Source organism: Mauremys mutica, chromosome 1 (assembly GCF_020497125.1).
Source record: "Mauremys mutica isolate MM-2020 ecotype Southern chromosome 1, ASM2049712v1, whole genome shotgun sequence".
Lineage (NCBI taxonomy): Eukaryota > Metazoa > Chordata > Testudines > Geoemydidae > Mauremys > Mauremys mutica.
The window spans coordinates 8,062,092-8,090,078 of NC_059072.1; the positions used below are offsets into that span (position 1 = coordinate 8,062,092).

At 50.6% G+C, this 27,987-nt stretch overlaps 1 protein-coding gene across 1 annotated transcript in view; it reads right to left on the bottom strand.

Moving 5' to 3' along the window:
* Positions 1 to 1,554: 1,554 nt before the first annotated feature.
* LOC123344279 overlaps positions 1,555 to 27,987 on the bottom strand; it is a 40,732-nt gene continuing 14,299 nt past the window's right edge. Inside the window, exon 8 of the mRNA XM_044980316.1 lies at positions 1,555 to 2,354. Coding sequence (XP_044836251.1) covers positions 2,283 to 2,354 — 72 coding nt within the window. The 3' untranslated portion in view covers positions 1,555 to 2,282. The remainder of the gene's footprint in view (positions 2,355 to 27,987) is intronic.

Below are 27,987 nucleotides of genomic sequence, written 5' to 3' on the forward strand. Positions count from 1 at the left end.
AGCACAGAGGAGCAGCTCTTTCAAGGAGGTTAGATATCAGAAGGGCCCATGGGGCTATCAAGCCTGGTGCTTCTCATCCATTTTTGGTTCATGACCTAAATAACTGCCCTGCAACTTACTATGTCCCACAGTCCTTTGCAATGGCAAAGGGCTAGGCAAATTGGGCTGGGGGTGGGAACGGGGGGGAGAAACAGTGGGAGATTTTGGGTGCTGGATAGAAAGCTGGCAATGCTGTGGGGAGGGGATTATTCTGGCTGGTGGGGTGGGTTAGAAGGGGCTGGCTGAGGCTGCTATGGGATGGGGCAGAGGTAGGACTCCTTTCTTCAGTTTTCAGGCACCTGCTGGAGCCCCATAACCAGAGGTTTTTGCTGTTGGTCTAGTCCATCTCCTAGCCAGTGCAGGATTGGTCTCTACAGTGCACGCTGCTATAGGCGTACAGTCCAGGAAATGGGGTAAGGGACTGGGAAACAGCAGATCTTTGGCACCAACTCCCCCTGTGAGCTCGGCCAAGTCACCTAATCTCTCCGCCCCTCAGTGTCCCCATATGTAAACAGGGATAATGATACTTAACTTCCTAGGTCTATGGATGAAAAGTACCATGTACATGCACAATATTATTAACAGTACATCTCACCTGGTTAGAGAGAGAGGAGAAAACGCATTTCCCTAAAGAATTACAGATTCTACAAACAAATATAAGGAAGGAAAGATCTAATTAGCACCAACCACACCAATGGTCCCTTTAAGCTGGTTACAGGGTTTTGCTTTTTTAATTTGTCAGAAATGTGATTTAAAACTAGGGGCTATGTACACACTTATTTAATTTCACGCAAGAACTGCCTCCCTTGGCAAATAGCATTTGATCTCCAGGGTGAAACAGAGCATGGCCACTGGTCAGCAGATCCCACTTCTGGTGCAGAGAGAAGGATTAGTTCTCAATTCCCACAGGCTGGTAGGCAGCATCTGTGTTTACCAAACCTGATGAACCCCACACAGAGCCCTTTTTGAGATGCATTACAAACAGTTCTAGACAGTCACATTCCATATTATTCATTATCTTTAAAAAAAAAACCTATCATGAATTTTCTCCTTTAAGTGAAAGTAAATTTTGGCATTTAAGAAAATAGCGAGAAATGGACATTGTGCAAAGACTCCAGAGCCCTGCTAAAGAATCTCAGTCCTCGCCAACACCCCTATTCAGGAAACTTGTCTACACAGGGAAAACAACCAGCATAGCTATAGCAGAATAAGTTTTGCTCAGTATTGTCACTTTAGGGCTTGTCTACACTACCCGCTGGATTGGTGGGCAGCAATCAATCCAGCGGGGGTCGATTTATCGTGTCTAGTCTAGACACAATAAATCGACCCCTGAACGCTCTCCCGTCGACTCTGGTACTCCACCAGGGCGAGCGGCGAAAGCGGAGTCAACGGGAGAGCATCAGCTGTCGACTTACCTCAGTGAAGACACCGCGGTAAGTAGAGCTAAATATGTCGACTTCAGCTACGCTATTCACGTAGCTGAAGTTGCGTATCTTAGATCGACTTTGCGCGGTAGTGTAGACAAGCCCTTATTCTGCTATACCTATGCTAGTCAAATTCCCAGACAAGCCCTCTGTAGTCATGGAGAGAGAGCGGCAAGTGCATAGTCAGGGATTAGAAGGATTCTATGCAAGTGAGCAAGAGGCAGAGAACAAAGAGCAGGAAGAAATGATCCATGTTCAACATGGCAAAAGGTTAATGATGGCACACCCTGCAGCTCCATTACCACTAGAAATAAGGCACATGTTTTTACCAGTGAGGGCAATTAACCATGGGTATGACGTACAAAGGGTTGTGGTGGATTCTCCATCATGTCAAGTCTTTAAATCAAGGCGGGATGTCTTTGTAAGATATATGCCGCAGCTCAAATGGAAGTGATATGGTCTTGCTGCAGAAACTATTGGGTGAGGATCCAAGCTTGTGTTATGCAGGACGGCAGACCAGATGATCATAATGGTCCCTTCTGGTCTTCATATCTATGAATATCTGGAAAGGGGGCTGAGCAATGAGGTGGTAAAATCTGCAGCTGATGCAAAATTACTTAGGTTAGTCGGGACTGAAGAAGGCTGTGAGGAACTCCAGAGAGACCCAACCAAGTGAGGTGAACAGGGCACCAGAATGGCCTCCCACGCCTCGGCCATGGAATCCTTGCAGCAAAGCCACTCAGCCAGACCAGGGAGGAATGGGATCTCATCAGTTTCTGCCTAACACTCGTACTGATAGTTCAGGTATCAGAAATGGCATCAGATGTTGGCATCGTCAGGAGGTGGATGGAGTGGTGGGTTCGAAAGCAGCCGAACCGCAGCTTTAATCACCTATGGTGGGAAACAGACCACATGGATTTAGATTTAACACCCAGGAGGGAGGACGGTCTTGGGATTAAAGCACGAGGCAGGGAATCATAGAATATCAGGGTTGGAAGGGACCTCAGGAGATCATCTAGTCCAACCCCCTGCTCAAAGCAGGACTAATCCCCAGACAGATTTTTACCCGAGTTTCCTAAATGGCCCCCTCAAGGATAGAACTCACAACCCTGGGTTTAGCAGGCCAATGCTCAAACCACTGAGCTATCCCTCCCCCAATGTTTCTCTTCTTGGCCTTGTCACTGACTGAGTGCTTGAGCATGGGTGAGTCACATCTGCTCTGCACCTCAGTTTCCCCATCACTAACATGTGGATAACACCTCCCTACTGTGTGGTGCCACTGAGTGCCTCAGATGGAAATGCAATTACCAGGGTGAGGATTTGTCCCCCTCTAGTGGTTGGACAATGTAAACAGATCTATGAGTCTGTTATTGCCTTTGAGCCAATAGATGTGGTTGTTTACCTGAAGCAGGACAAGCTCATGCTTTTCAGAGCCAGAGGTCCTGGGTTCAGTCCCTGCATATGTCCCATTCAAGGGGTCATCACACAAAATATGACCCATATGGGGACTTGAATTGGTGCTCAGATACTGAAGTCATAGGAGCTATGTAAGTAAACAGATTTCAGCAGTAATTGCTAATTTGAGTGTAAACAGTTATTTAGGAACATTCTTGAATCAAGGAGCCAACAGGTTTTGATATGGTGGAATTAAATCAGGTTGTTGTCACTTTGAAAACAACAACATTGTCCTTATAAGATTCTTTGGCATTTTGCAATATTGCAAATCGTTCCACATGCTGCTGCTGTGTGCTTATACACACACACACACACACACACACAATTACATGGACATTGTATATGGGACATCTAATATGATGGTGAAACCACAATGTAACAAGATGGAAAACAGTTTTCCCTTCCAGAAAAGTTTGAGAGTTTGAAAAATTATCCCAAATCAGGACACACACAAAAATCAATTTGTGTCAACCAAAACATTTTGCTTCAATAATTTAGTCATGCAATGTAATGTTGTGAATTTTGACTTTTATTTTCTTATTTTAGCCTAATTAGCTTAAGTTTTTAAATGAAAGGTAATTTCAAACCAGAATTTTTTCCTTTCAAAAGAGTTGAAATGAAACATTTTGACAATTTCAAAACTTATTATTTTCAAGTCAGGAGACTCATCGAAACTGACCCTGTTCTGCAAAGATTCAGTTTTGATGAATCAGAATTATTCCGCCATAAACGTTTCATGGAAACATCCCTAACCAGCTCTACATGCATGACAGGGAGTCAAGAAACCTCTATTCAGTGGGATAATCTCACTGCTAACAAAGTCAGTGTAAAACCAGCTCTCCTCCGCCCCCCTTTAAGGCTTATTTACACTTTACAGAGTGGAGAGGAGACAACAATGACAAATGAAAATGTGGAGGATTCCCTGGGTACTAGGAGGGCTGAACAGTGCATGTGTGTTTGTACTGTATGGGATATGCCTTTCCTTTCATCATTATCCAGTACACTGCTGCCTCGAATGCCAAGCACATAGAACAAAACCCATCACCAGGGGCTAAACAGCTCACAGCATGCCCTCCCAGTGGAATGCTGGGACACCAAACAGCACCCTGCTGCAGCACAGCAAGCTAGAGCAGAGGACCAGCAGTGAAGCGGTTAATAGAGCATAATCTGAAAATGGTACCCTTCTTGTTCCCTTCCACAAACAGGGCTTCCCCCAAGGAGAAAAGCAACAGAGACTGATTGCTTTGCCAGTCAGGGTGGAGATTAAGACCATTTTGCCATCTCTGCTAAAAGCTGTTTTCTGGAGCTGCTCACTCTATGAGCTCATTTTATTCTTCCAGATCCTGTTCCGCTCCAGGAAGGGATATTATTTGCAATTCGATGCATAAGGGACCATAGTAATTGCAGAACAGAGTGGCCCTTGCTTACAATTTCGGCAGCAATTTTGCCTGCCCTGGTTTTGTAACAGAATAAAGTTCCACGCTTGTTGCAGTTGATTTTCATCCACTTACAGCTGGTCACAACAGGGGGCAAACATTTCCTCTTCCTTCTTTTCTTTTTAATAAAGCAAAGAAGGGAAACAAAAGCAAGGGAATGCTATGCAGACAACTGCATCATCCCCACGCAAGTCAAGGCTGACCACTTAGCCTTAACTTGACACATTTATGCATATGCATTTCAGAACCGTCTTCTTTAAGTGTGCGCTCATATGTCTCTCAAATAATATAATGCAATGCAATATTAAACATTCATACATTGCATGGTGTAGTGTTGTGTAATTCAGGGAAAGCCTAGGAGATTAAACACAAATCAGCTGTATAACAACACACAAAAAAGGTCTTATGCTGTATATTATATATGCATTATTGTCCAATGGAAAAAAGGACAAGGAGTCACGACAGGTATATATTTCGCCCATTCCCATCCCCACAATGGCTATACACACACACACTTTTCCCTTCATCCACTGTGACAAGGCAACTGTTTCTGGGGAGGCACATAGCATCTGTGAATGTCACAGTGCACGGTACCCAACAGTTTAGGACAGGAATGTAGAGAGGGGACTATAATGACCTAAACAGCTGCTTAGCCAGCATGTTGAGGGCATTCATGACTAATACTCCAGTTAGTTATTCTGTGTTTCACAAACACAGAAGGGATCTCCGGTTGTGTCCTATTTTTATTCAAAGAACTTTTTTTCCCCCACTCGGAGTTTCAGGCCCAGAATAACCTTGCCAACATCTCCTAACTCGAACGGCTGAGCTGCAGCTATAAATCAGGTGTATGAAAGTCACAGGCTCAGGTTAAGTACACGGCTGCATGCATCTTACGGAGGGTTAGTGGATTTGTTCACCAGATGAGCCCTTTCTGAAATTCTTCCTTCTCATCATGAGGTTAACATTTCAGAAACCCCTAGCTAGCTGAAGGAAGAGGAGAAGAGGAGAGAGAGAGAGAGAGAGAGAGAGGTCTCAAGCACAGAGACCAGAAAGCTGATCCCTTTTGATCAGGCCAGGCCTTGCTGTCTAGAAGCACAATGAGCTTTGTCTCTCACTTCCAAAGCCTGCAACTGCCTCTGTTCTTCACAGTGGGCCGGATTTGCAGAAGACCTGGGACTCCACATAGCCAATTGCCTTCTGTTGGAGTTGCAAGTGCTCAGCACCTCTGAAGAAAAAAAAATCAGCGTGTGGGAGGTATATAAAGATAGATTTGTTTGGGGTCTAAATGAACTGTTACCACTCAAGAAAGATCTTGGAGTCATTGTGGAGAGTTCTCTGAAAACATCCACTCAATGTGCAGCAGGAGTCAAAAAAGCTAACAGAATATTGGGAATAATTAAGAAAGGGATAGATAATAAGACAGAAAATATATTGCCTCTATATAAATCCATGGTACGCCCACATCTTGAATACTGCATGCAGTTCTGGTCACCCCATCTCAAAAAAGATATATTGGAATTGGAAAAGGTTCAGAAAAAGACAACAGAAATGATATGGAAGCTGTTCCATACCCATAATGAGGAGAGATTATTAAGACTGGGACTTTTCAGGTTGGAAAAGAGGAAATGATTGAGGTCTATAAAATCATGACTGGTGTGGAGAAAGTAAATAAGGAAGTGTTATTTACTCCTTCTCATAACATAAGAACTAGGGGTCACCAAATGAAATTAATAGGCAGCAGGGTTTAAAAACAAACAAAAGTATTTCTTCACACAACACATAGTCAACCTGTGGAACTCTTTGCCAGAAGATGTTGTGACGGCCAAGACTATAACATGGCTCAAAAAATAACTAGATACATTGATGGAGGATAGGTCCATCAATGGCTATTAGCCAGGATGGGTAGGGAAGGTGTCCATAGCCTCTGTTTGCCAGGAGCTGGGAATAGGCAACAGGGGATGGATCACTTGATGATTGCCAGTCCTGTTCATTCCCTTTGGGGTACCTGGCATTGGCCACTGTTGGCAGACAGGATATCAGGCTGGACGGACCTTTGGTCTGACTCATTATGGCCATTCTTATGTTCTTGTGTGTCTGACACTGGTGGGCTGTAAAGTCCCCTCCAGACTTTCTCAACCATAGATCAGCTCATCTGGACCAATGCAGGCCTCTGAGAGATGCTGGAAGTAAAAGAAGCATAGTGTGGGGAGGGGGAGTCCCGAGATGCCAACTTAACTTTCAAGTTATTTCTGCTCCTTATTTAGAAAATCCCCCCCCCCGCCCCAATGATTCAGCACCTACCCACCAGGGAGACTGGTGCAAAGGCAGAACCCGAAAGCTGGTTCCCAAGCAATGGAGCAAGCACTAAATGTCTGCCCATTGTTGCTTTGTGCAGGCCATCTGGCACATGTAAAAAATTCAGCGGAAGGGCATGCGTTCTATGGAGAAACTCGTTCCAAAAAGCGTAGAGCAGATTCCCTGGCTCCCTAGTCATAGGTCACCAGACCCCAGTGGATCTGAGGGAATATTTGGGTGGAAAGCAAAAATACTCCGGAAGAGCAGGAAGTAAACTCCTGGCACTGTTGAGTCACTTATCAATAGACAACTGGCTTTTCCCCAACAGCTGAAGACCTGAGTCAAAGAGATAACTGTATCCTAACCCTACAGACAGGATGTCCACAAAGATCCCTCACAACACTCTACAGTAGACACTTATAGGCAGATTTACAAAACTGACTAGGGCCAGATTTTGTGGGATCAACACCCACAACCAGGACTAGGTTTTTAAGAAGAGCTCAGTCCCCAGTAGCTCCCACCGTGACGCTGGTGGGCAGATTTTCCAAAGATCTCCATGCCCAAATTAAGTTTCTAGCCCTCGTTGGTTGCAAGAGAAAAAGCTAGAAAACATGACCCAAGTGCACCTTGAAGGTTCAGAAACAAGAAGGCAAATAAAAAGAACCCAAAAATCTATTTAAAAAGATATGGTTTTAAGATAATCTCATGATGTTTGGGGGCCAGACTCATGACTATTAAATGCTTGGGGTTGGCATTATTGAGTAGACGCCTCTATAGCAGAAGTCTTGCGGCCCAAATGGTAAACCTGACCAAGTGTGGTTACTAAGATCTTCCATATAAATAGGGAAGACAGCATGGGAGAGGAACAACAGAGAATGGGGTCAAATGTGACAGGAAGACTCAGAGGATGGAAGACGCGGATTTTCAAAGAAAGAATAGTGAAAATTAAGAACGGGAGAGAGAAACCAGCTCACGGAAATGAGAAAATGGACAGAGAGGGAGGGATGAGTCAGTGCATAGCGGGAGATTAAAAAATAGAAGAAGGGAATTGGCAGGAGGCAGCACCCATAACTTCTGGGTTAGCTCAGGGAGTCAGACTTGATCCATTTTATCAGTTAGAGTCTGAGGAGAAGAAACGAGACTCATTCAAGACCAGAGAAATCAGTCAGTTGAAGGAGGACAGGGAAGCTGTTCCAGATGGCGAAGAGTTCTGCGGCCCATTGCAGAGAGAGATGGGGAGAAGGTAAGTGTCACCATGGTGCCATGAACACATCTGGCTGGAAAATCATCTCACTCAGCCTTTGTAAAGGTAAACATTTAACCGTCAACATGCCAGTGAGAATCACCATGTTGCAGCTTATCATGACCTAACTTTAAGGTGGGATGGAAGGGGACACGCCAATAAAAATACTTGTATCAATCTGCCTAATGGGACCAACCCTGACTGTGTACAATTCAGAATCTGTCTATATGGACCCTGACCAAGCAGCCGTAACTAACCCAAGCCGACCCACGGGCTCCTGTGCTGAGCTCAGCACGGCTGGGGGTAGGGGCTGGAACCTCACCTGGAGTCAATTGCACCTAGTAAATATATTTCAGCCATAGCTTGTGCAGGATAACAAATCCCACACACTATTTGCAGCACACCCTGTCGTTTCTTGGCCCGTGCTGGTGATGATGGTTCTAAGATCATTTTATGGTTCACTTAGATGATGCATCAGGGAGTTCTCCCTCCTCATGCCTCAGAGGAAGTGTGGACGACAGATAATAAGGTCCTTGTAGGCTCCGGACTACAATAGTTTCCCAGCCTCTGTTGTCATTAGCACACCCAGCTCCCACCCACCTGCCCAAAACCTCTGCCCAGGGCAGTCAGGTTCCCTTTTCCCCAGTCACAGTGGGTGGGAGTGGGGTTACGTACCCGCAGCACAAACAGCTTTTCAACACCCAAGGCTCATGTGGCGATGAGATGTAACCAGCCAAGGAGAGAGAGAGAGAGAAACCTGCATTACCAAAATCCGTCATCTGTCAGCACTCAAGCGAAATGAGTACGCCAGGGCCTCATTCATCTGTGCTAATGGAGGGGAGCCCAGCATGGCCATGCTGGAGTTAGCACTGCAGCCAAAACCAGAGAGAGGGGCCTCATACCCACTTGCACAGCGTGGGTGGGGGTGGGGGAAGAGCCCAGTTAATCACTCACTTGCCTCCCGTCTCCTCTTCCTGCTCTCAGCCTGGGCACTGAGGGCTGCCTGACCCTCTTCCACTACCCGTGCGGCAGCTCCTGTTGTCCATCGCTGGATGGGCACAGGGCAAGGGCAGGGTTGGACTCTAGCCTCTACCCAAGCAGCTGCCAGCAGCCCTCTGTGATCTCAGGTGCTTCCCAGCCCTTATGGCTGCAGGTGACATGGTGTTCCGCTATTGGCCCAGGTGGGATGGCTGTCACTCCCTTCCTAGCTCCAGGTGAGAATCGGAGAGACGCTTTTCTGACCCGGAGACCGCACTGAACGGAAGTTAAAGGAAAGGGTCGCTCAGTGCCTGGGCAGTGAGTAGGACAGATGAGATGCACAATGGTGGACAATCAGCTCCACAGACACCTACCTGTTCTACCTTAACTACTTACCTGACCCTCTTCACGGCAGAGCCCGAGCCCATCACAATCGTTAACGGGTTTAGCCTCAGAGCACCCGTACGAGGTTAGGGCCGGGCTGTTGTCCCTCTCCCCATATGGCGAGCTAGAATCCGAGTGGCTCAGTGACTTGCCCAAGGCCAGATAGGACGCCACTGGCGGAGCAAGGGCTTGAACCTAGAGCTCTTAATTCTGAGGTTCTGCTGTAACCACTGGACCATCCTTCCTCTCCAGGCTCTCTCTCACGACACCAGGGAAGCACCCCGCCCTGGAACTCCAGGGAGCTCTTTCAGGGAGCACAACAGTCGCAGCTGCTCAGCGCCTGTGGCTACATTTTTTTTTTTAAAAGGAGGCATGTATTGGTTTGACACGTCCCAGCCCAGGGCTTCCCATTCACAAAGCTCGAACCGTATATCAACACTTTCCCCCCGGAGCTGCAGGTGCTGCCCAGACTTGACGGGACAACCCTTCTGTCCATACGTGTCACACGCGGGAGAGAGATTACAGCTTCCAAGCTTCCAAGTCAGCTTACGAGAGGGGGATCATACGGGAAGCTCCTGGCCTTCCCACCCCATGTTGCTCAGAAAGCACGTCTTTCCTTCTCGCTGTCAAACTGCACATTACAGGAGCACCCACATCCCCTTCTGCCAGTCTCCCGGACCTAGACAGCGGGCAAGAGTGAGGGGACAGTGAGTACCAGTTACCGAATCTACTTGGAGAGCCCAGAATGAATTGAAGGGCGGATGAAGGCCGGGCCTTTAACCCTGGGAACTGCACTGTTTTGCAATTGAGATTTAACTCGGTCTGATGTGAACAGGGTCTAGATCACACAGCAGAGATGAAGGGATCAGGCTCACACACCAGCAGACATGGCTGTGGGGTTTACACTTCATTACCTGCTTCCATAGATCCTGCTCTAGCTACAGATATTTGATCAAGGGGCCATGTTCTTTAGCCCAGCCAGTCTAGAGTCAGAGGGCAAAGGAGACTTTAAGCCATCTTTACACCACCCCGAGCCTGGGACACACTTTGCCTGACCAGCTTGCCGCTAGGTTAGGAATAGAGATGGGTGACACAGCCCTGTTGGAGGACAAAGCAAGTTCAGAGCTGGATCAGGATTCAGATTTCCCCCCAACATTCGTGAACAGTTCGGTCTGGGGTTCCAGCTGGGCCTCATTTCTAGCTTGGAGTTAAGTTGTTGGGTTCACATCCTCCACTGGTGTAAACGGGTGCATCCCCATTGGTGTCAATGGACCTACGCTGAGTTTTACCAGCTGAGGATCTGGCTCATGGTATTTGAAAGCCTCTCTCTGAGCAACTCATCCCTGACCTGTTTCTACAGCTCATCCTCTAGGTCATTCCAGGGCCGCCCAGAGAGGGGGGCAAGTGGGGCAATTTACCCCAGGCCCCGGGACCAGCAGGGGCCCCCACGAGAGTTTTTCAGGGCCCCTGGAGCGGGGTCCTTCACTCGCTCCAGGGGCCCCGGAAAACTCTCGTGGGGCCCGGGCCCCCGGAGCTTCTTCACTCCTGGTCTTCGCTGGCGGGGGGTCCTTCCTCTCCGGGATAGAAGGACCTCCCACTGCCGAATTACCACTGAAGCGGGACCCGCCGCCGGAATGCAGCCGGGTCTTCGGCGGTAATTCGGCGGCGGGGGGGTCCTTCCGTTCCGGGACCCGCCGCCGAAGTGACCCGAAGACCCGCGGCGGGGGCTGCACTTCGGCGGGTCCCGCTTCGGCGGTAATTCAGCGGAGGGGGGTCCCCGCTGTGGGTCTTTGGGGCACTTTGGCGGCGGGTCCCGGAACGGAAGGACCCCCCGCCGCCGACTTACCACCGAAGCGGGGCCCCCCGCCACCGAAGACACCGGGCCCCCGGAATCCTCTGGGCGGCCCTGGGTCATTCAGTGACTCCATAAACTCCTCCATTCCCCTGCCACAATTCATGGTTTGCTGGGGGATCCAACCCCCTTTTAAAATCCCCACATGGCCCCTTGCTGCATGGGCCATTTGAAATCCGCACCAGCCCAGTCATACTGCAATACACTGCTGCCTTTCCATCCCCAACAGGGCTCTGTCACACACTCATCAAGCCCAGATCATGGCCATTAGCTGAGAAAGGAAAGCCTCAAGCATGCGGTTCAGCATTTTAATAGTCCCCACATTGTTCAGAGCAAATGATCCCAAACAGCCACTTCATGTCTGTGCCAGGTAATAAATTAGACAGAGACATTTACAGCAGTTAGGGCTGGAGACAGTACTTAGCACATACATTCTTCCCAGCACCGCTCCCTCCACAGGATCATGCTGTTAAAAGCATGGCTCTGGGGACTGGCTAATGGGCTGTGGAGAATTTCACCTCTAGGCATCAGCTCATCTCCAGACTGGGGCTACCAGCGACTGAAACCCATTAGCATCCGATAGCCGTTTGATGACTTGTGGGGCTCACCAAATTGCCCACATCACAAAACCACCACCTGCCCGTAGCTGCCACCCAGCTGGTCAACCTGAGAGGAAGCCCCTCAAGATCTACTTTGAGCCACACTGTTTCAGGACCGAGCACCTTCAGTGGAAAGAGGTCAGGGATGAGGACTAGCTAGCCCAGCCTCCAGGCAGATTGCTGAGCTCAGCTGGGTTGCGGAAGGAACACTTGATGGTCCGACTACAGGCCTGCTTTTAAGCTCAGCAGCTTGTTGCTGGCAATCACTCTTGCTCCAGCCCTTGGCTCTGGTTTCTGGTGCCCTCAGCCCTGCTCTAACGCTGAGCTAGACTGCCTGACCCACTGGCAGGGGCAAAGTGGTGGAAGCTGGCCCTGCTGCCGTTCATGCGGTGGATATTCAGAGGCTCCGAGGCTTTCAAGCTGATGCCTTTCACCAGTAGTAAAGGCTGGACCCAAAGCCAAAGGATGCATCAAGTGACTTCAGATTAACACAACAGCCTCTTTCCCCTCCCCCACCCACCAATGGAAGGAGGTTTCCAATCAGACACTGCAGGTCCATGGACTGACACCAGAAAGAAAGTGCTTCTGCAGGAGACAGGAAGGGAGCTTCCAGCAGTGAAATCAGCAGGGGGCCTCATTATCCCTTTGAGCCAATCTCCAGGACAGATTTAATCTGCCCTTGACTTCTTGGCTTGCATCTCCTTTTGGTTTTACATCCCCACCACAGCAGCTCACCCTCAGGGCTATGGTGAGGCAACGTGACGGGATATAGAAACCCCACACTAGCATGGAAGGGGTTAAAGAGCTGCTCTGGGCTGGAGTGGCCCTGTCTCACCGCCCCACACCCGTGCTGGAGGCGTGAAAAGGAGGGAACTCCACTCAGACGGGAAGCCCTGGGAGGGGAACAGACTGTGGAGTTTCTCCAGCACTGGAGAGAGGACTGAAAGCCTGCAGAGCCCTGCCCTCGCGGGAGGAGGGTGCTGAACCCCCGAGTTGGAGGGGAAAAGAACTGAGGCTGGCACTGGAGTCCAGTGAGCTCTGAAGTGGACACTGATGCTCTGAAGTAAGAGAGGCCCATAGTCTGGAGCTGCTGACAGGTTTCTCTTTACCTGTCTTTGTTTAACCCCTTTTGCCAACTACGGGCTGTTGGTAGCATTACCAGGGACACCGGGAAGGGATGAGACAGTCAAGAGGCCCCATCCAGCCTGGCTGAAAGATGCCCCACAGCACTCAATGAGATGGAGGTGAAGTAATTGGACTCACATGGAGATGCAAGTGTAGGCTACAGGGGGCGTCGTACCATAGGCAGATTTGTGGCAGGCAATGCTAGCTCAGGGGGAAGAGAGCCACCTTCTGAAACACCATCACCACTTCCAGCAGAACCGTGCTCTTCTTTGGTCATCGCCCGTCAAATGCTGAGCAGGCTCAAGCTTGCGAGAGATGAGGGGAATCACAGCACAAGGCAGCACAGCTGCAAGCTTAGAGCTTGCGTACAAACATAGGACCATCTGCAGGAGGTTAAAGACTGCAGCTCTGCTAGAACAGTGGTTCTCAACCGGGGGTCCATGGTCCCCTGGGGGCCCACAAGCCCTTTCAAGGGGGCCCCAGGGCCCCGCAGCTGAAACCCAGAGCCCAATCCCCAGTGCCCCCTGCGGGGCTGAAGCTGGGAGGCACAGGGCTGAAGCCCCAATCCCCAACAGCCCCCGGTGCTCCCCACGGGGCTGAAGCCAGGAGGCGCAGCGCTGAATCCCGAAGCCCCGAGCCCTGGTACTCCCTGTGGGGCAGAAGCCCTGAGCCTGTGGACAGAGTTGGGGACAAGGACAGTGTAGCAATGCGGGACTCACCGCTGCAGCGCCTCCTGCTGGTCATCTCTGGGAATTAGCTCATCCAGCCATTGGAGCGCCCTCTGCAGGCCGGTGTCCCGCAGCTGCTTGGCCCCATGTCCCTCCCAGACCCAGTGCCCTGCTATCTGGGGTGCTGCCCCTTGGCAGAAACCCCTTTCTCTCAGGCTCTCCTCAGGGAATCCCCACCCACTATCCCCACCTCACCTCAGTATAAGGCTACTGCCAGTCATCATCTAGCCCCCGCACCCTGGGGCAGACTGCAGTATCCACCTACTCATCACTGGCAAGGAGGGTTTGGACCTGCTGCCTTTGCCTACCCCTGGGCTGCCCTCTGCAACCCCCAGTACCTGTTAGCCCACTGCTAGGCCGCAGCCTGGGGCTTTCCAGGCTGGAGCTCCCCAGCTCCTCTGCCTTGTCCCAGCCCTGCTCCAGTCAGGTACCCTATGTCCAGCTCCCTGCAGCCAGGCCCTTCTCCCTCTACAGCTAGAGGGAGACCGCTGAGCACCTGGCTCCCAGCCTCTTATATAGGGCCAGCTGAGGCCTGATTAGCACGTGGCCCAGCTGTGGCTGCTTCCCCAGTCAGCCCAGCTTTTCCCCTGCCGCAGCCCTCTCCCAGGGCTGTTCCAAGCCCTTCAGGGCAGGAGCTGGGTGGCCTGCTGAGGTGAGTCGGGGTGGACCCCACCATGCGGAGGTGGCTCAAGCCCTCCTGGCACCTGCCCCCCCCCAAAAAAAAACAAAACAGAAGTCAAACTACACCTATGCCCAAGGCCCCTGCCCCAAGACCTCCCCCTCCCCCGTTGGGCCCTGGAGTTTTAATAGCATGTCAAGGGGGGCCTCCAAGAGAAATAGGTTGAGAACCCCTGTGCTAGAACATAGCCTGGGCCAATTTCCTCCTTGGTCAGGGCCGGCTCCAGACACCAGCCTACCAAGCACGTGCTTGGGGCGGCACCTTGGGACGGGGCAGCACTCGGGGTTTGTTTTTGGGTTTTTTGGTTCGGCCAGGTGGCGCTGGGGGGAGAAGGGGACTTGGGTGGCGCTGGGGGGAGGCGGGGCTTGGGAGGCGTGGTGCCGTGCTGGGGGGGGCGGGGACTTGGGCGGTGCGGCGCTCAGGGGGGCAGGGACTTGGGCGGTGCGACGCGACGCTCGGGGGGGGGCGGGGGACTTGGGTGACGTGACGCTCGGGGGGGGCGGGGACTTGGGCAACGCAACGCTCGGGGGCAGGGCAGCGCGGCGCGACGCCCAGGGGGGCGGGGCGGCGCTCTTTGTTTTCGCTTGGGGCGGCAAAAATGTTAGAGCCGGCCCTGTCCTTGGTGTATCTACATTTGACGGGATGAACTTAGCTCATCGATTCCCAAAGCATGCTGACAGCCAGCCTCCATCTCCGTTACAGGTGACATCCTCCTATTTAACCCTATTTCTCTTCTTTATGCTCCTGCTTCAAATACACTTTCATTCACATGCACCGGAGCCATCAGTTCCCCAAGCTAAAGGAAAATCTCCTATAGCCAGCTCATTGCAGTAAATAAAATAGTTATTTTTACAGATGTGCTCATCACAGGACATGCCTTCGGGGATTGATTCTCCACTGCCATGTGCATAGGTCACTTAGCACGTGTAAAAAATTAGTGCAAAGTGGATGGAAACTGCCACCCAATCAGAATGATTGCATTTTACACCTTCATTGCACATGGCCAGTAAAAGCTCGAAGAACTTAAAAACACAAAAATGAGCTGTCCAGGCCTTTAAACTGCCACAACAAGAACGGGCCCTGTGGCTGGCAGAATCAGAGGTGCCAAGAGAAAAAGGGCCATGTGCTCTGAATGACCTTCGGATGAACCTGCCAGGACAGCATCAATCATCAACAGGAGCTGATGGGGAGTAAGTTTCCCCTGCCATTGCCTGTGCGGTGGATAAGCAGGGGACTTTAGTCTCCTGAGCTGCAAAGCTGGCTCCCTTTCACTCCTATATCAGGACAAAGTTCCACCAGACCACGTCTGCCAATTGCCTCAATCCCTTCAGGGTACCTGGGGTGCTGTCTGAGGTTCCCTGCCCAGTGTCCCACCACTGGTTCTCTCTTTTCCACCTCTGGATCCCTTTCCTTTGGCCCTTTCTGTTGACCTCTGTTCCCGAAGGCCCTTCTCCTGGGCTCAAGGAGTAGGCCATTCTCTTAGGTCTGGTGGTACCCACCTCCCCAACCAAAGAGGCTGGCCTGTTTTCACTCCCTTATCCAAGCAGAGTTCCACTAGACAGCATCCTCTGACTCCCTAGACTCCTCAGGGCAGAGGGCGTCACCTGGGGTTCGCTAATCAGTGTCTCCCACTGGCAATTTGGTTGCTTGTTTGATCCTGACTCAGCCCTTTTGACTCCAGTCCTTCTCTGCTCATCCCTCCCCTCTAGCTGAGGGGTGGGGCCCTTTGGTTTTCTTAAGCAGGGCTTCAAGGGCCTGGCCCATTCCCTTCCCCTGCAGTTAAACAGACCAGCCCCTTTCACCAAAGCTAGAGCCACTTGGAACATTTTTCTTTTAAATGCAACAAAGTGGAAGGCCCATGGGCCCATGCAGGAGAGAGAGAATGGTTTGAGAGAATAAAAAATTCCTCAACAAAGAGCAAGGCCACTAAATAAATGAGATTAAACCAGATCAGAAAGAACGCAGACCTCCCCCACACCAACCCATTTCAAACCCCTCGGGATAATGCAGAACACATTTCGTTTAGGCCGGCTGACTGGCTTCAAGGAGCTCTAGGGAAATCTCTCTGCTGTGATCTATCACGAGGCTAGCAGGACACGACAGCATGATGGGACTGGGAAGCTGGGCTGGAATTGCATCGTGCCCCCGTCACACATCAATTACAGGCGCCGTTTGACAACTACAGCAGCGGCATTCGAGGAGAGGCCACGTGGCAGATGTTAGATGATTTGAAACGGAGCAATGAAATGTAACAAGGCCAGTGATGATCCCAAGACCAAATGGTAACAATTAGAGAGGATGCGTTAAATGAGTGGGTGGAATTAATTATCTGCTTAGTCTAGGGGAAAATGGGACCCACAGTAACCAAACTAGATACAAACTGTGGACCCAATCCTGCAAGACGCTGAGCAACATCAGCCACTGGAGTTCAGTCAGCCACAAAGCACCTTGGGGACTGATCAACACCTCATGACCTGTGCGGTAAGAAATGGCTTCCGTTGCAAGAGGATACAAGAAGTTCATTTAAGACACACACACCTTTGGAAATGACAGCGGAACATCTGTTGATTCAAGCAATCTGGTAAACCAGCTTAATCAGCATTGGAACAGTGCCAGAACCCACTGGATCCCAGAAAATTCAAGCAAAAGCCCCAAGGGCCCAGCCTCTCACAGCAGGCACTCAGACCAGAAGACCAGAGTCCTGATATCTGTCATGACCAGAAATCAGGCCGAATGAAAGATACCTGGTCATTTAAAGGGACACCATTAGGTTATAATTAGTTACACACATTATAGGCAGCGCTGCCAGCAATCCCTATAGTTATAGCTGTCCAACACTCTAGGCTACAAGTTCCTGGTTTAGGTCTCCTATAACTTTGCTAAACGTTAACCGTTAAGACAGAAATTTTCTATGCTGGGTTTTTGCTGCCAGCTGAAATTCAGCACAAATGTTTCAGCCATTTCTGAGAACAGGGTTAGGAAAAAAAAAAAAAACCCACAGATTTTCCCCTCAATGAGGCTGACTCCCTTGCCCCACACCTTGCCCCACCCTTTGTGGCAGGAGCCCTGAGCCCTGTCGCCTCCCACCTCCCATGGCCGGAGAAGCCCTGGGCCAGCTGGAACCATGAGCTTCCTCCGCCGCCAGAGAGCCCCGGGCCGGCCGGCCCGAGCAGCCCAGGGCCGCCCAGAGGGGGGGGCAAAGGGGGCAATTTGCCCCGGGCCCCGGGCTCCGCAGGGGCCCCCAAGAGAAGAGCGGAGGCTCCTGCCTCCGCCCCTCTCCTGGAGCCCCTGAGCCCCGCCCCGCTCAGAGACGCGTGGTGAGGGGGCGGGGCTGGGAGCTCCAACGGGGCCTGAGCCCCGCCCCGCTCAGAGCGGCGTGGGGAGGGGGCGGGGCAGCTGCCTCCACTCAGCGTGGAGCTCACAGCCCCGCCCCCTCACCACGCGGCTCTGAGCGGGACGGAGCTCAGGCCCCGCCGGAGATGCGCTCGGTAAGAGGCTGGGGCCGGGGCCGGGGCCGGGACCGGGGCGGGGGCGGGACCAGGGGCGGGGGGGCAGAGCGGGACCCGCCGGGGGCGGGGCCGGGACCGGGACCAGGGGCAGGGGGGGAGCGGGACCCGCCGGGGGCGGGGCCGGGGCGGGGGGGGGGAAGCGGGACCCGCCGCCGCCGCAGCGCAGCCCGGTCTTCGGCGGCGGGGGGCCCCTTCTGTTCCGGGACCCGCCGCCTAAGGGCCCGGAAGGCCCGCGGCAGGGACCCCCCCGCCACCGAATTACCGCCGAAGACCGGGCTGCGCTTCGGCGGCGGCGGGTCCCGCTTCGGCGGTAATTCGGCGGCGGGGGGCTCCCGATGCGGGTTTTCGGGGCACTTTGGCGGCGGGTCCCGGAACGGAAGGGCCCCCCACCGCCGAAGACCCCGGGCCCCCGGAATCCTCTGGGCGGCCCTGGAGCAGCCCCAGCCCAGCGTCCTGGATCGGAGCCTTCCCTGACCTATTATACCCACAGGGGCGGTTCCAGGCACTAGCGCACCAAGCGCGTGCCTGGGGCAGCAAGCCGTGGGGGGCGGCCTGCCAGTCGGCGTAAGGGCAGCAGTCAGGCTACCTTCAGCGGCATGCCTGCGGGAGATCCGCCGGTCCCGCGATTTCGGCGGCAATTCGGTGGCAGGTACGCCGAAGGCGCGGGACCACCAGACCTCCCGCAGGCATGCCGCCAAATCTGCATTACCAGTGGACCTCCCACAGGCATGCCGCCGAATCCGCGTTACCAGCGGACCTCCCGCAGGCGCGCCGCCGAAAGCCGCATTACCAGCAGACCTCCCACAGGCATGCCATCGAATCCGCGTTACCAGCGGACCTCCCGCAGGCATGCCGCCGAAAGCCGCCTGACTGCCGTGCTTTGGGTGGCAAAATACATCGAGCCGCCCCGATACCCACCAGGCCCATGAGGCTGAGGCACCAAAAAGTCCTTCACTCACTCAGTGCACATCTTAGAAGATGCAACAGGGATTCAGTTAGGCTGAATACAATCCCCTAAACCGGCCATGGCACTGGAATTAACATCCTGCTCTTATAAACAAAAATTGCCATGGGATCTTTAATGACCGTAGACTTATGTCTCAGTCAGATGATAGCAACCCCAGCCCACTAACACCTGGCAGGGATGGATGCTGGTTGAACCCTGGCTGAGAGAAAGAGCACCTCCTAGTGACTCCCCAATTCTTGCAGCCTGTAGCAGCTCCTTGGAGCTTCCCCGCCAAGCACCGACTAGGCCTAGCCCAGTTTGGGAGCTGTGACAGGGAAATCGTACAAAGCTGCATGGCTTCAGGCTACTAAGCATGAGTCTCAACTCACTAGGCTCTTCAGTGATGTGACCCTTATGCCCGGGAAGCGGCGCGGGCCGAGGGATGTGCTGGCCGCCGCTTCCAGCAGCTCCCATTGGCCTGGAGCAGTGAACTGGGCCAGTGGGAGCTGCGATCGGCCAGACCTGCGGACACGGCAGGTAAACAAACCGGCCCGGCCTGCCAATGGCTTTCCCTACACAAGCGGCGTCCCAAGTTTGGGAAACACTGCCCTCGAGGTTAACGAGGGATTTTCTTTTAATAGTTTTGCAAAAGGCAGGGGGTTACCTGTGTGCCCTGGGAAGTTTCTACTGTCTTAGCTGGGGTTGCTTGCATAAGGGCTAATTGCATAAGTAAGGGACCTTACCGGATCGGGCCCTGACGTTTTGCACCCGTTTTTGTTCAACTGACCAAAAGCTAGTGAGGTTAAATAGCGACATGATGTGTATTTGCATTGCAGTCGTGGATTAGGGCTCCGCTGTGTTGGGTGTTGCACTAACACAGAATCAAAGGATGGCCCTGCCCCAGAGAGCTCACAACCCGTGTAAAACTTGAACGTCAAAAGGGCTTTGTCGTGCAATAAATCCCAAGAGTGGGCCCAATCCCCCGCCACCTTGCACAGCCATTTCCACATGGGCTGAGTGAGTGCAACGGGGGTGCGAGATGGTACCCAAGCAGAATCATGATGTACCCACTCCACGGAGGAAGCAGTGTAAAGCCTGTGGAGAATCAAGCCAGTTATCTCATCTTCTCAGAATTCATTCTGAAGGGAGCCGCAGAGCTTAGCAGATTCCTGGCATAGCTGCACACACTCAACACATCTCGGAGATGGAGCAGCTCCTTGCCTTTCACCTGGGCTGGCCTTTTTATTCCCTGCACACCTGATGGGAGCATTTAGAGGTAACAGCAAAACATAGATGATTAACATACAGATGCTGTCCTTGACAGCAGGGGCTGGAAATACCTTGCCCAGCGGACTGATGGTCACTGCACTGATGACACTCACTTGGGTGAACAGGCTCCTGAAGAAGGAGGTGGAAACCCTGAGGCTGTGACCTTTAAAATGACAAGGCACTGGGAATCTACCACAGGGGGTGGTCAGGATACAGCCTTTCCATCACCCTGGATGCAACTGCTTTGAGTCACACGGTCAGAACTGACAAAGGGCATTGATATAAAGAAGACGAGGAAAATCACAGAAGATGGAGCCGCTGAAGGCACCTGCTTCAGCTGTCTAAGCTGCTTGACTGGAGTAAGAGTTTCCTCTCTATTAATCCCCTTACTGCCACCACTTGGGTGGCTCAGTTCGCTATGTGAAGAACTGGTCAGCCCCCATCAAAAAAGGATATTGCTAAATGAGAAGGGGTTCGAAGAAGGACAACAAGAATGAACAAGAGCATGAAAAAAATTTCCTTTCAAGAGAGATTGAAAAGACTGGGGTTTTAACCTTAGAAAGGAGATGAATAAAAGGGGACATGATAAAAGTCCATAAAATGACGATTGTGATAGAAGGTAGATTGAGAACTTCTGTTCCCTTGTATTGTACACCTGAACAAGAGGACATTCAGTGAAATTAAATGGTGGTAAATTCGAAAATAACCAAAGGATGTACTTTTTCACAAAATGTGTAATTAGCCTGTGGAACTCATTGTCACTGGAAGGCCTTGAGGCCAAGAACTTAGCAAGCTTCAAAAAGGGACGTGGCTGTGGATATCAAGAACATCCACGGTTATCATAATTAGTTGATTACAGACATTTTGAAGAAGGGAGGTTCAGTCTCATACTTCAGGGTTTAAGCCCATTTCTAACTATTAGAGATAAGGATGAGACCTAGTGCAGGGGTTGGGGGGCATATTATCCCACAGTTTTCTACTGAAGGGTTCTTGTACCTTCCTCTGAAGCAACTGGTACTGGCCACTGTGCCAAACAGGACTCTTGACAGGAGGAACCCCAGGTCTGATCCAGTCCAGCAATTCCTCTACCATTCCAAGAATACAGAATGGGGTGGCTGGCTTCCTAGAGGGAGCTCTTATGAAGACCAAAACAACCCCAGGTGAAACTGGACTCAGGAATCTGAGCAAAAAACTTTCCAAGAACCTGGGGTCAGTTTTGAATTTGTTCTAAATGCCAGCAAATGTCACATGATTTCATATTTCACAATGAACATTTTGCACAGCTCACGGCTGTTATCCTTCTTGAAAATACGTAATAAACCAAAATGAATTGGAAAGAAGAAAAGAACGCACAAACACAGGAAAGAACGGACAAATGAACAAACTACAAATGGGCCTAAGTTACAAAATTTGGATCCAGGTCTGAGCTTGTCCAAAGTTTGGGGCATTTTGATACAGGTATTTGAGTCAGGCCCATCTCAAAATCAGCACCACAGTCTCCTCACTCTTGCCTTTTGCAAAATACTTGACTAAAAGAAGTGAGATTTATCAAACACAACATCATCTCCAACAGTTCACAGCATAAATCCACATGATGCAGAGATAACAAGACATAAAACAATCCTATGCTTTCTCTCGCCGTAATTTTTTTTTTTTGCTTTGCTCTGAATCAAAATTAGAACCAGACTCTCCTGGTTCTGCAATCTGTCATCCAAGGGACTGTCCTCAGAACGCCGTATCTTTGGCATCTCAAACATTTCTATCACACATCTACTTCCCTTCCCACTGACCTTGACAATAGGAAGAAGCAAAACGACAGGCAAGGATCTATAAATTTGTCAGCCCGCGCAACTGTAACATATTTCAGAATTATTATTCTTCTGAAGTCCCTCCAAACACTGGGACATAGCTTAAAAGGAGAAGAAGATAAAAATACCAAACCCTTCTGGATGACATATTGAAAATCCTGCAAATTCCATGAAGACTAAGATATCGGAGAAGCAAGCCCGCTGAGTTTCCTTCTGCAAGAGAGGCAGCTGTTGACAGGGAGTTATTGAGTGCAGAGAAGGCAGATGTTGCCAGTAAAGTATCAGGAAAGAGGCCATCACTAGAGCTGGGAGAACTACTGGCATGAGTCGCTGATCATTCTATATGCCCCTTCATGCCGTGACATGTCTGTTGCCTTCTCCAATGTTTGGAGGCAGCTGGTCACTGGGGGCTCGATTCTTGGAAGCATCCAGTGCAGACTGGGTTCAGAAGAGGCGGAGGAGCCAGAAATGAGCTGACTGTGGCTCCACTATCCTCAAGGCTGCTCTTACCAACACCCCAGCTGCGAGTGCCCATGTAGGTCTGTCTCTGCCTGCGGGGATTGCTAGTCCACAGTGCTCTCAGCCCACTCCTCCTGTCCTCAGCCCACCCCCTACATGTCTCCTACCCCAGGGGCTGAGAGGAGGGCTGGCTATGCCAATTATGTCGCCCAGGGATTCCCTGCAGCAGTGCAAAGAGACCTACAGCAGATTTCACATCACACAAACACAAGCCAGCATCAAATGCAGGGCTCCATTTGATTCTCAGGTCTGCTTGAGTGACAGGTTTGTAGACTTTGCTCACAGTTCCATTCTCCATCAATTCTCCCAACACAAACATGCCTTCCACAAAAAATCCCAGTGCGTCTCCCAGCCCTGGAGACACAAGGCTCCTTCTCTCCCTTACTCAGCCCTGGCTGAGTATAGCCAATAAAGATGGTTGTGACATGAGGAGGACTCTCTCACACCCTTATCTATTAAAGGCACAGGCTCTACAATGGAGGGGTCAACCAAATTGCCAGAAGCCGGGACTAGACAACAGGGGATGGATCACTCAAATAATTGCCCTGTTCTGTTCATTCAGAAGCATCTGGCATAGGCCACTGTCAGAAGACAGGATACTGGGCTAGGTCGGGTGGCCCATTGGTCTGATCCAGTATGGCCATTGTTATGTTCAATATTGGTGTACAATTACATACTGAGATGTTGCTACGAGAAAGAGAACCAATTCTTTCCCCTCGTGAATGAGAGCAAAAGAAGTAGCAATGGACCCATTCAGCATCAGGTTTTGGATAAAACAGCATAATAATCCTAATATTTAGAACAATAGGAAAAACTGCCAAGGAAGGTTTGGAAGCACCATCATGGAGATGTTCAAAAAGAGACAAACACCTCCATCTACCAGGAGGCCTTAGGAATTCTTAATCCTTTCAAAACTTCCTTCCCATATCACCACTGACAAATCCACTGTCCTGCCTCCCAAGGCTGGTGTCATCTCAAACTCTTCTCTCTCTTTACAGCTAATCTAGTCATCTCTGCATTTATACCTTGCTCATGCTACAGAATCTGAGCAGCTAGCAGTACTTTAAGGAGGGGATATAGAAATCAGGATGTGGTCTAGGGTAGCCTATTATCCCCCTTCCTCCTTATGAAGGTGTCCTTTCATTTTTTACATTGCTGGAAGTTTGTTTGAGGAACAACAGAAGCCTAACTTCTGCCCTCAGTAAAAACTGAATGAGGACAACATGATTTGACACATTATTATTTTGATTGACAGTACTGGAATCAATCCTGTTGAGTACACATTTGGATAGGTTCCCTTTTTACACTTTTGGCTCCAGTTAAGAACCAGAAGTGTCAAAGTACCAGATGTAAGGCTGGTCTTGTGGAATTTCCAGCCTGTCCAGCTGCAGAAAATTAAGAAACCTCATGAAACAGACTGATCTTGTGAGGTTTCCAGGTCACCAAGAAATCTAGATAGTGTGAAAAAGCCACCCAAACTTTTGGGTGCTGATATCTCAGCCAAAAGCAAACTGTGAACATTTGGTGTTCACCCAAATGGACTAATGCATGGGTATTTCTGACCACTGGATTCTGTTCTCTTTGGTGACTGCACTAAGAACATTAGGCCCCTGCAGAAGAACCCATGTCGCGGGAAAGGACACAACTCAGGGCAAGTCTACCCTACAGCCCTACAGCGGCACGTCAGGTGAAGACGCCCTAATGCCCCTACTCTACTTGCGCTACAGTGATGACATCTTCATCATCTGGACCCATGGGAAAGAGGCCCTTGAGGAATTCCACCAGGATTTCAACAAGTTCCACCCCACCATCAACCTCAGCCTGGACCAGTCCACACAAGAGATCCACTTCCTGGACACTACAGTGCAAATAAGGGATGGACACATAAACACCACCCTATACCGGAAACCTACTGACCACTATACTTACCTACATGCCTCCAGCTTTCATCCAGAACACATCACACGATCCATTGTCTACAGCCAAGCTCTAAGATACAACAGCATTTGCTCTGATCCCTCAGAGAGAGACAAACACCTACAGGATCTCTATCAAGCATTCTTAAAACTACAATACCCACCTGGAGAAGTAAAGAAATAGATTGAAAGAGCCAGAAGGGTACCCAGAAGTCACCTACTACAAGACAGGCCCAACAAAAAAAGTAACAGAACGCCACTAGCCATCACCTATAGACCCTGTAGACGGGCCGACTCACCCCTGTGGCGCCTCCTGCTGGTTGTCCTCGGGAATTAGCTCACTGCCAGCCCAGAGCGCCCTCTGCAGGCCGGTGACCCGCCTTCCAGCTACTGGCCCCCGTGTCCCTCCCAGGACCCCGGTGCCCCTTTAACTGGGTCTCCCCCTCCCAGGGGAACCCCCACCCCACTATCCCCCCCTTTGCCTCAGTATTGGCTACTGCCCAGTCTCCATCTAGCCCCCGTTTCCTGAGGCAGACTGCAGTATCAGCCACTCATCATCGGCAAAGGGGTTTGGACCTGCTGCCTTGGCCTACCCCTGGGCTACCCTTTGCAACCCCCAGTACCTGTTGGCCCACTGCTAGGCCGCAGCCTGGGGCTTTCTAGGCTGGAGCTCCCCAGCTCCTCTGCCTTTCCTCAGCCCTGCTTCACTCAGGTACCTCATGTCTAGCTCCCTGCAGCCAGGCCCATCTCCCTCTACAAACAGAGAGAGACTCCTGAGCTCCTGGCTCCCAGCCTCTTTATAGGGCCAGCTGGGCTCTGGCTGGGGCATAGCCCAGCTCCAGCTGCTTCCCCCAATCAACCCAGCTCTTTCCTTCCACAGACCCAGCCCTCTGCAGGGCTGGCTTTAACCCCTCAGGGCAGGAGCAGGTAACCACCCTGCTACAGACCCCAACTAAAACCTCTCCAGCACATCATCAAGGATCTAAAACCTATCCTGAAGGACGATCCCTCACTCTCACAGACCTTGGGAGACAAGCCAGTCCTCGCTTACAGACAGCCCCCCAACCTGTAGCAAATACTCACCAGCAAGTACACACCACACAATAAAAACATTAACCCAGGAACCAAACCCTGGTGCCAACTCTGTCCACATATCTATTCAAGGGACACCATCATAGGACCTAACCACATCAGTAACACTATCAGGGGCTCATTCACCTGCACATCTACCAATGTGATATATGCCATCATGTGCCAGCAATGCCCCTCTGCCATGTACATTGGCCAAACCGGACAGTCTCTACGCAAAAGAATAAATGGACACAAACCTGACATCAGGAATTATAACATTCAAAAACCAGTCGGAGAACACTTCAATCTTGCTGGTCATTCAATAACAGACTTAAAAGTGGCAATTCTTCAACAAAAAAACTTCAAAAACAGATTCCAATGTGAAACTGCAGAAGTGGAATTCATTTGCAAACTGGACACCATTAAATTAGGCTTGATTAAAGACTGGGAATGGATGGGTCATTACAAAAACTAATTTCCCCCTACTGTTACTCACACCTTCTTGTCAACCGTTTGAAATGGGCCACTCTCATTAGCACTACAAAAGTGATTTTTCCTCCTTTGGTATTCTACTATTAATTGAATTGTCTTGTTAGCACTGCCCCCCCACTTGGTAAGGCAACTCCCATCTTTTCATGTACTGTGTAGTTATACCTGCTACTGTATTTTCCACTCCATGCATCTGATGAAGTGGGTTCTAGCCCACGAAAGCTTATACCCAGATAAACTGGCTAGTCTCTAAGGTGCCACAAGGACTCCTCGTTGTTTTTGCTGATACAGACTAACACGGCTACCACTCTGAAACCTGTCTGGATGCTGACAGGAGAGCGTTCTCCCATCGGCATAATTACTCCACCTTGGCGAGAAGCAGAAGCTATGTCAGTGGCGTGGACAACGCAACGCTTGCGTCGCTGGGGGTGGGGGTGGCTTTTTCACACCCCTGAACAACGTAAATTATATCGACTTAGGCTGTAATGTAGACCTGTCCTGAGATGCTAAGCAGGTTTTTGTAGAAAGAAAGAAAGAAAGAAAGAAAGAAAGAAATTGGTCCTGCTTTGAGCAGGGGGTTGGACTAGATGACTTCCTGAGGTCCCTTCCAACCCTGATATTTTATGATTCTAAGAAAGAAAGAAAGTGAAATCCTGTGGCTGCAGAGTGTTTGTTTGGCACACAGGCTAGTGAGATAGCCCACCAGCTTACAATGTGGTAAAATCATGCACTAACATAGTCCATGCTGCAGCTGTTTGGTACAAAAACAGAGGATTTCAGTCTCCAGGGCTGCTAAACCAGCATATTTCGCCAGCAGAAATTCACACTCTACACAATGAGTTCCCTGCCCACAAAAAGGCAAAAATAACTGTTCGTTTATTGAAAATACAGTTGTAGAAACGGTGCTGCAAGCTGAAAGAGTTAAAGATGGTGCAGCCCAGAGATGGCTCTGTTATTAGCTCATACCCAGTCTCTTCATGCAGGCCGAGGCTCTGGCCTGTTTAATAAAGATTGAGTCTCTTTAGGGAGGCCACATCTGTCTAGACTTTTTATGACCCACTTTCCATCTCATCCACCCCCACAAATGAACTCAGTCACCATTCTGCAAGGGAAAATTCCAAGCAGTGTAGGAGCAAATAAGGTACAGTGAACTGTTGTGGTTCAGTATTATTTTCACAAATGCATCGGGGTCCATATGGCCTGTGGGTTACACCCAACATAAATGATAGACAAGTTTCTTGAAGTGTAGGGAAAGGGGCAGGGTTTTGGAAGATGACAGGCCACAATATTTTTAAGTGACTAGTGAGTTTGGTTGCCCAGTTTTATAAGCTGATGGCTTTTTGAAAAAAGTGTGCAGAGGAGGCACATGATTGGCCTCCTGTGGCCATGTGACAAGAAAAGCAGCCATTGATCAACCATTGCCTGATGCAAGGTGAGGGTGGGTGCCGTGAAGTGCCTGCAAGCTTACACCGGCAGGGGCAGGGATTCTTTTCCACTGGTCACTGGCTTCTCACTGTGAGGTGCAAAAACAAGCCGCCATCTTGGAGAGCAGCCCAAACAACTGCAACCTGCTGCTTCAAAGAAACAAACCAAGCAACTCGGGAACAGAAGAAGCCCAAATCTCCATATAACAACAAGGTGAGACACCTGGGAGGGGGCTGATTTTTGGAAGGTGGGTGCTCAACACCCCCTGAAAGTCAAGCCCCTATAGGGCACCCCAAACGGGGCACTCAGAAAGCCCCCCTAGGAACTTTTGAAAATCTTGGCCTGAATACTTTGTCCAAGAAGGTGCTTACCCCTTTACCAACAGTAGGGGCACTTAAGAGGCTGCTAATTGCTTAAACTAACTAAATTAGGGGCCTGATTCTCCACTGTCCGGCACCCAGTGTAATCATGCACCCTTGTGCCAAGGCAGTGGAGAATGGACCACTGGCCCAGGTTACAGAGCATTATGAGGGGCAGAAAGTACTGCTGGGCTGGTGGAGAAGGCTGGGAGAGTCTAGTTTTTATTTAAACCCTTATTTTACATTAATAACTCAGCCCTCAGCAGGGGAGAGTAATTCAAAGGCAGCAACTGTGGTGGTTTTTCCTCTCTGGAAAAAGGGAATCCGGGGCAGGGTCTGACACCGAAGTGAGGCCGTTAGCCTTTTTTCATGGCCAGCTGAGTGAAATGCACAAGAGCCAACAAAGAGCGATCATGAAGGGTATGTGATTTTTTAAACT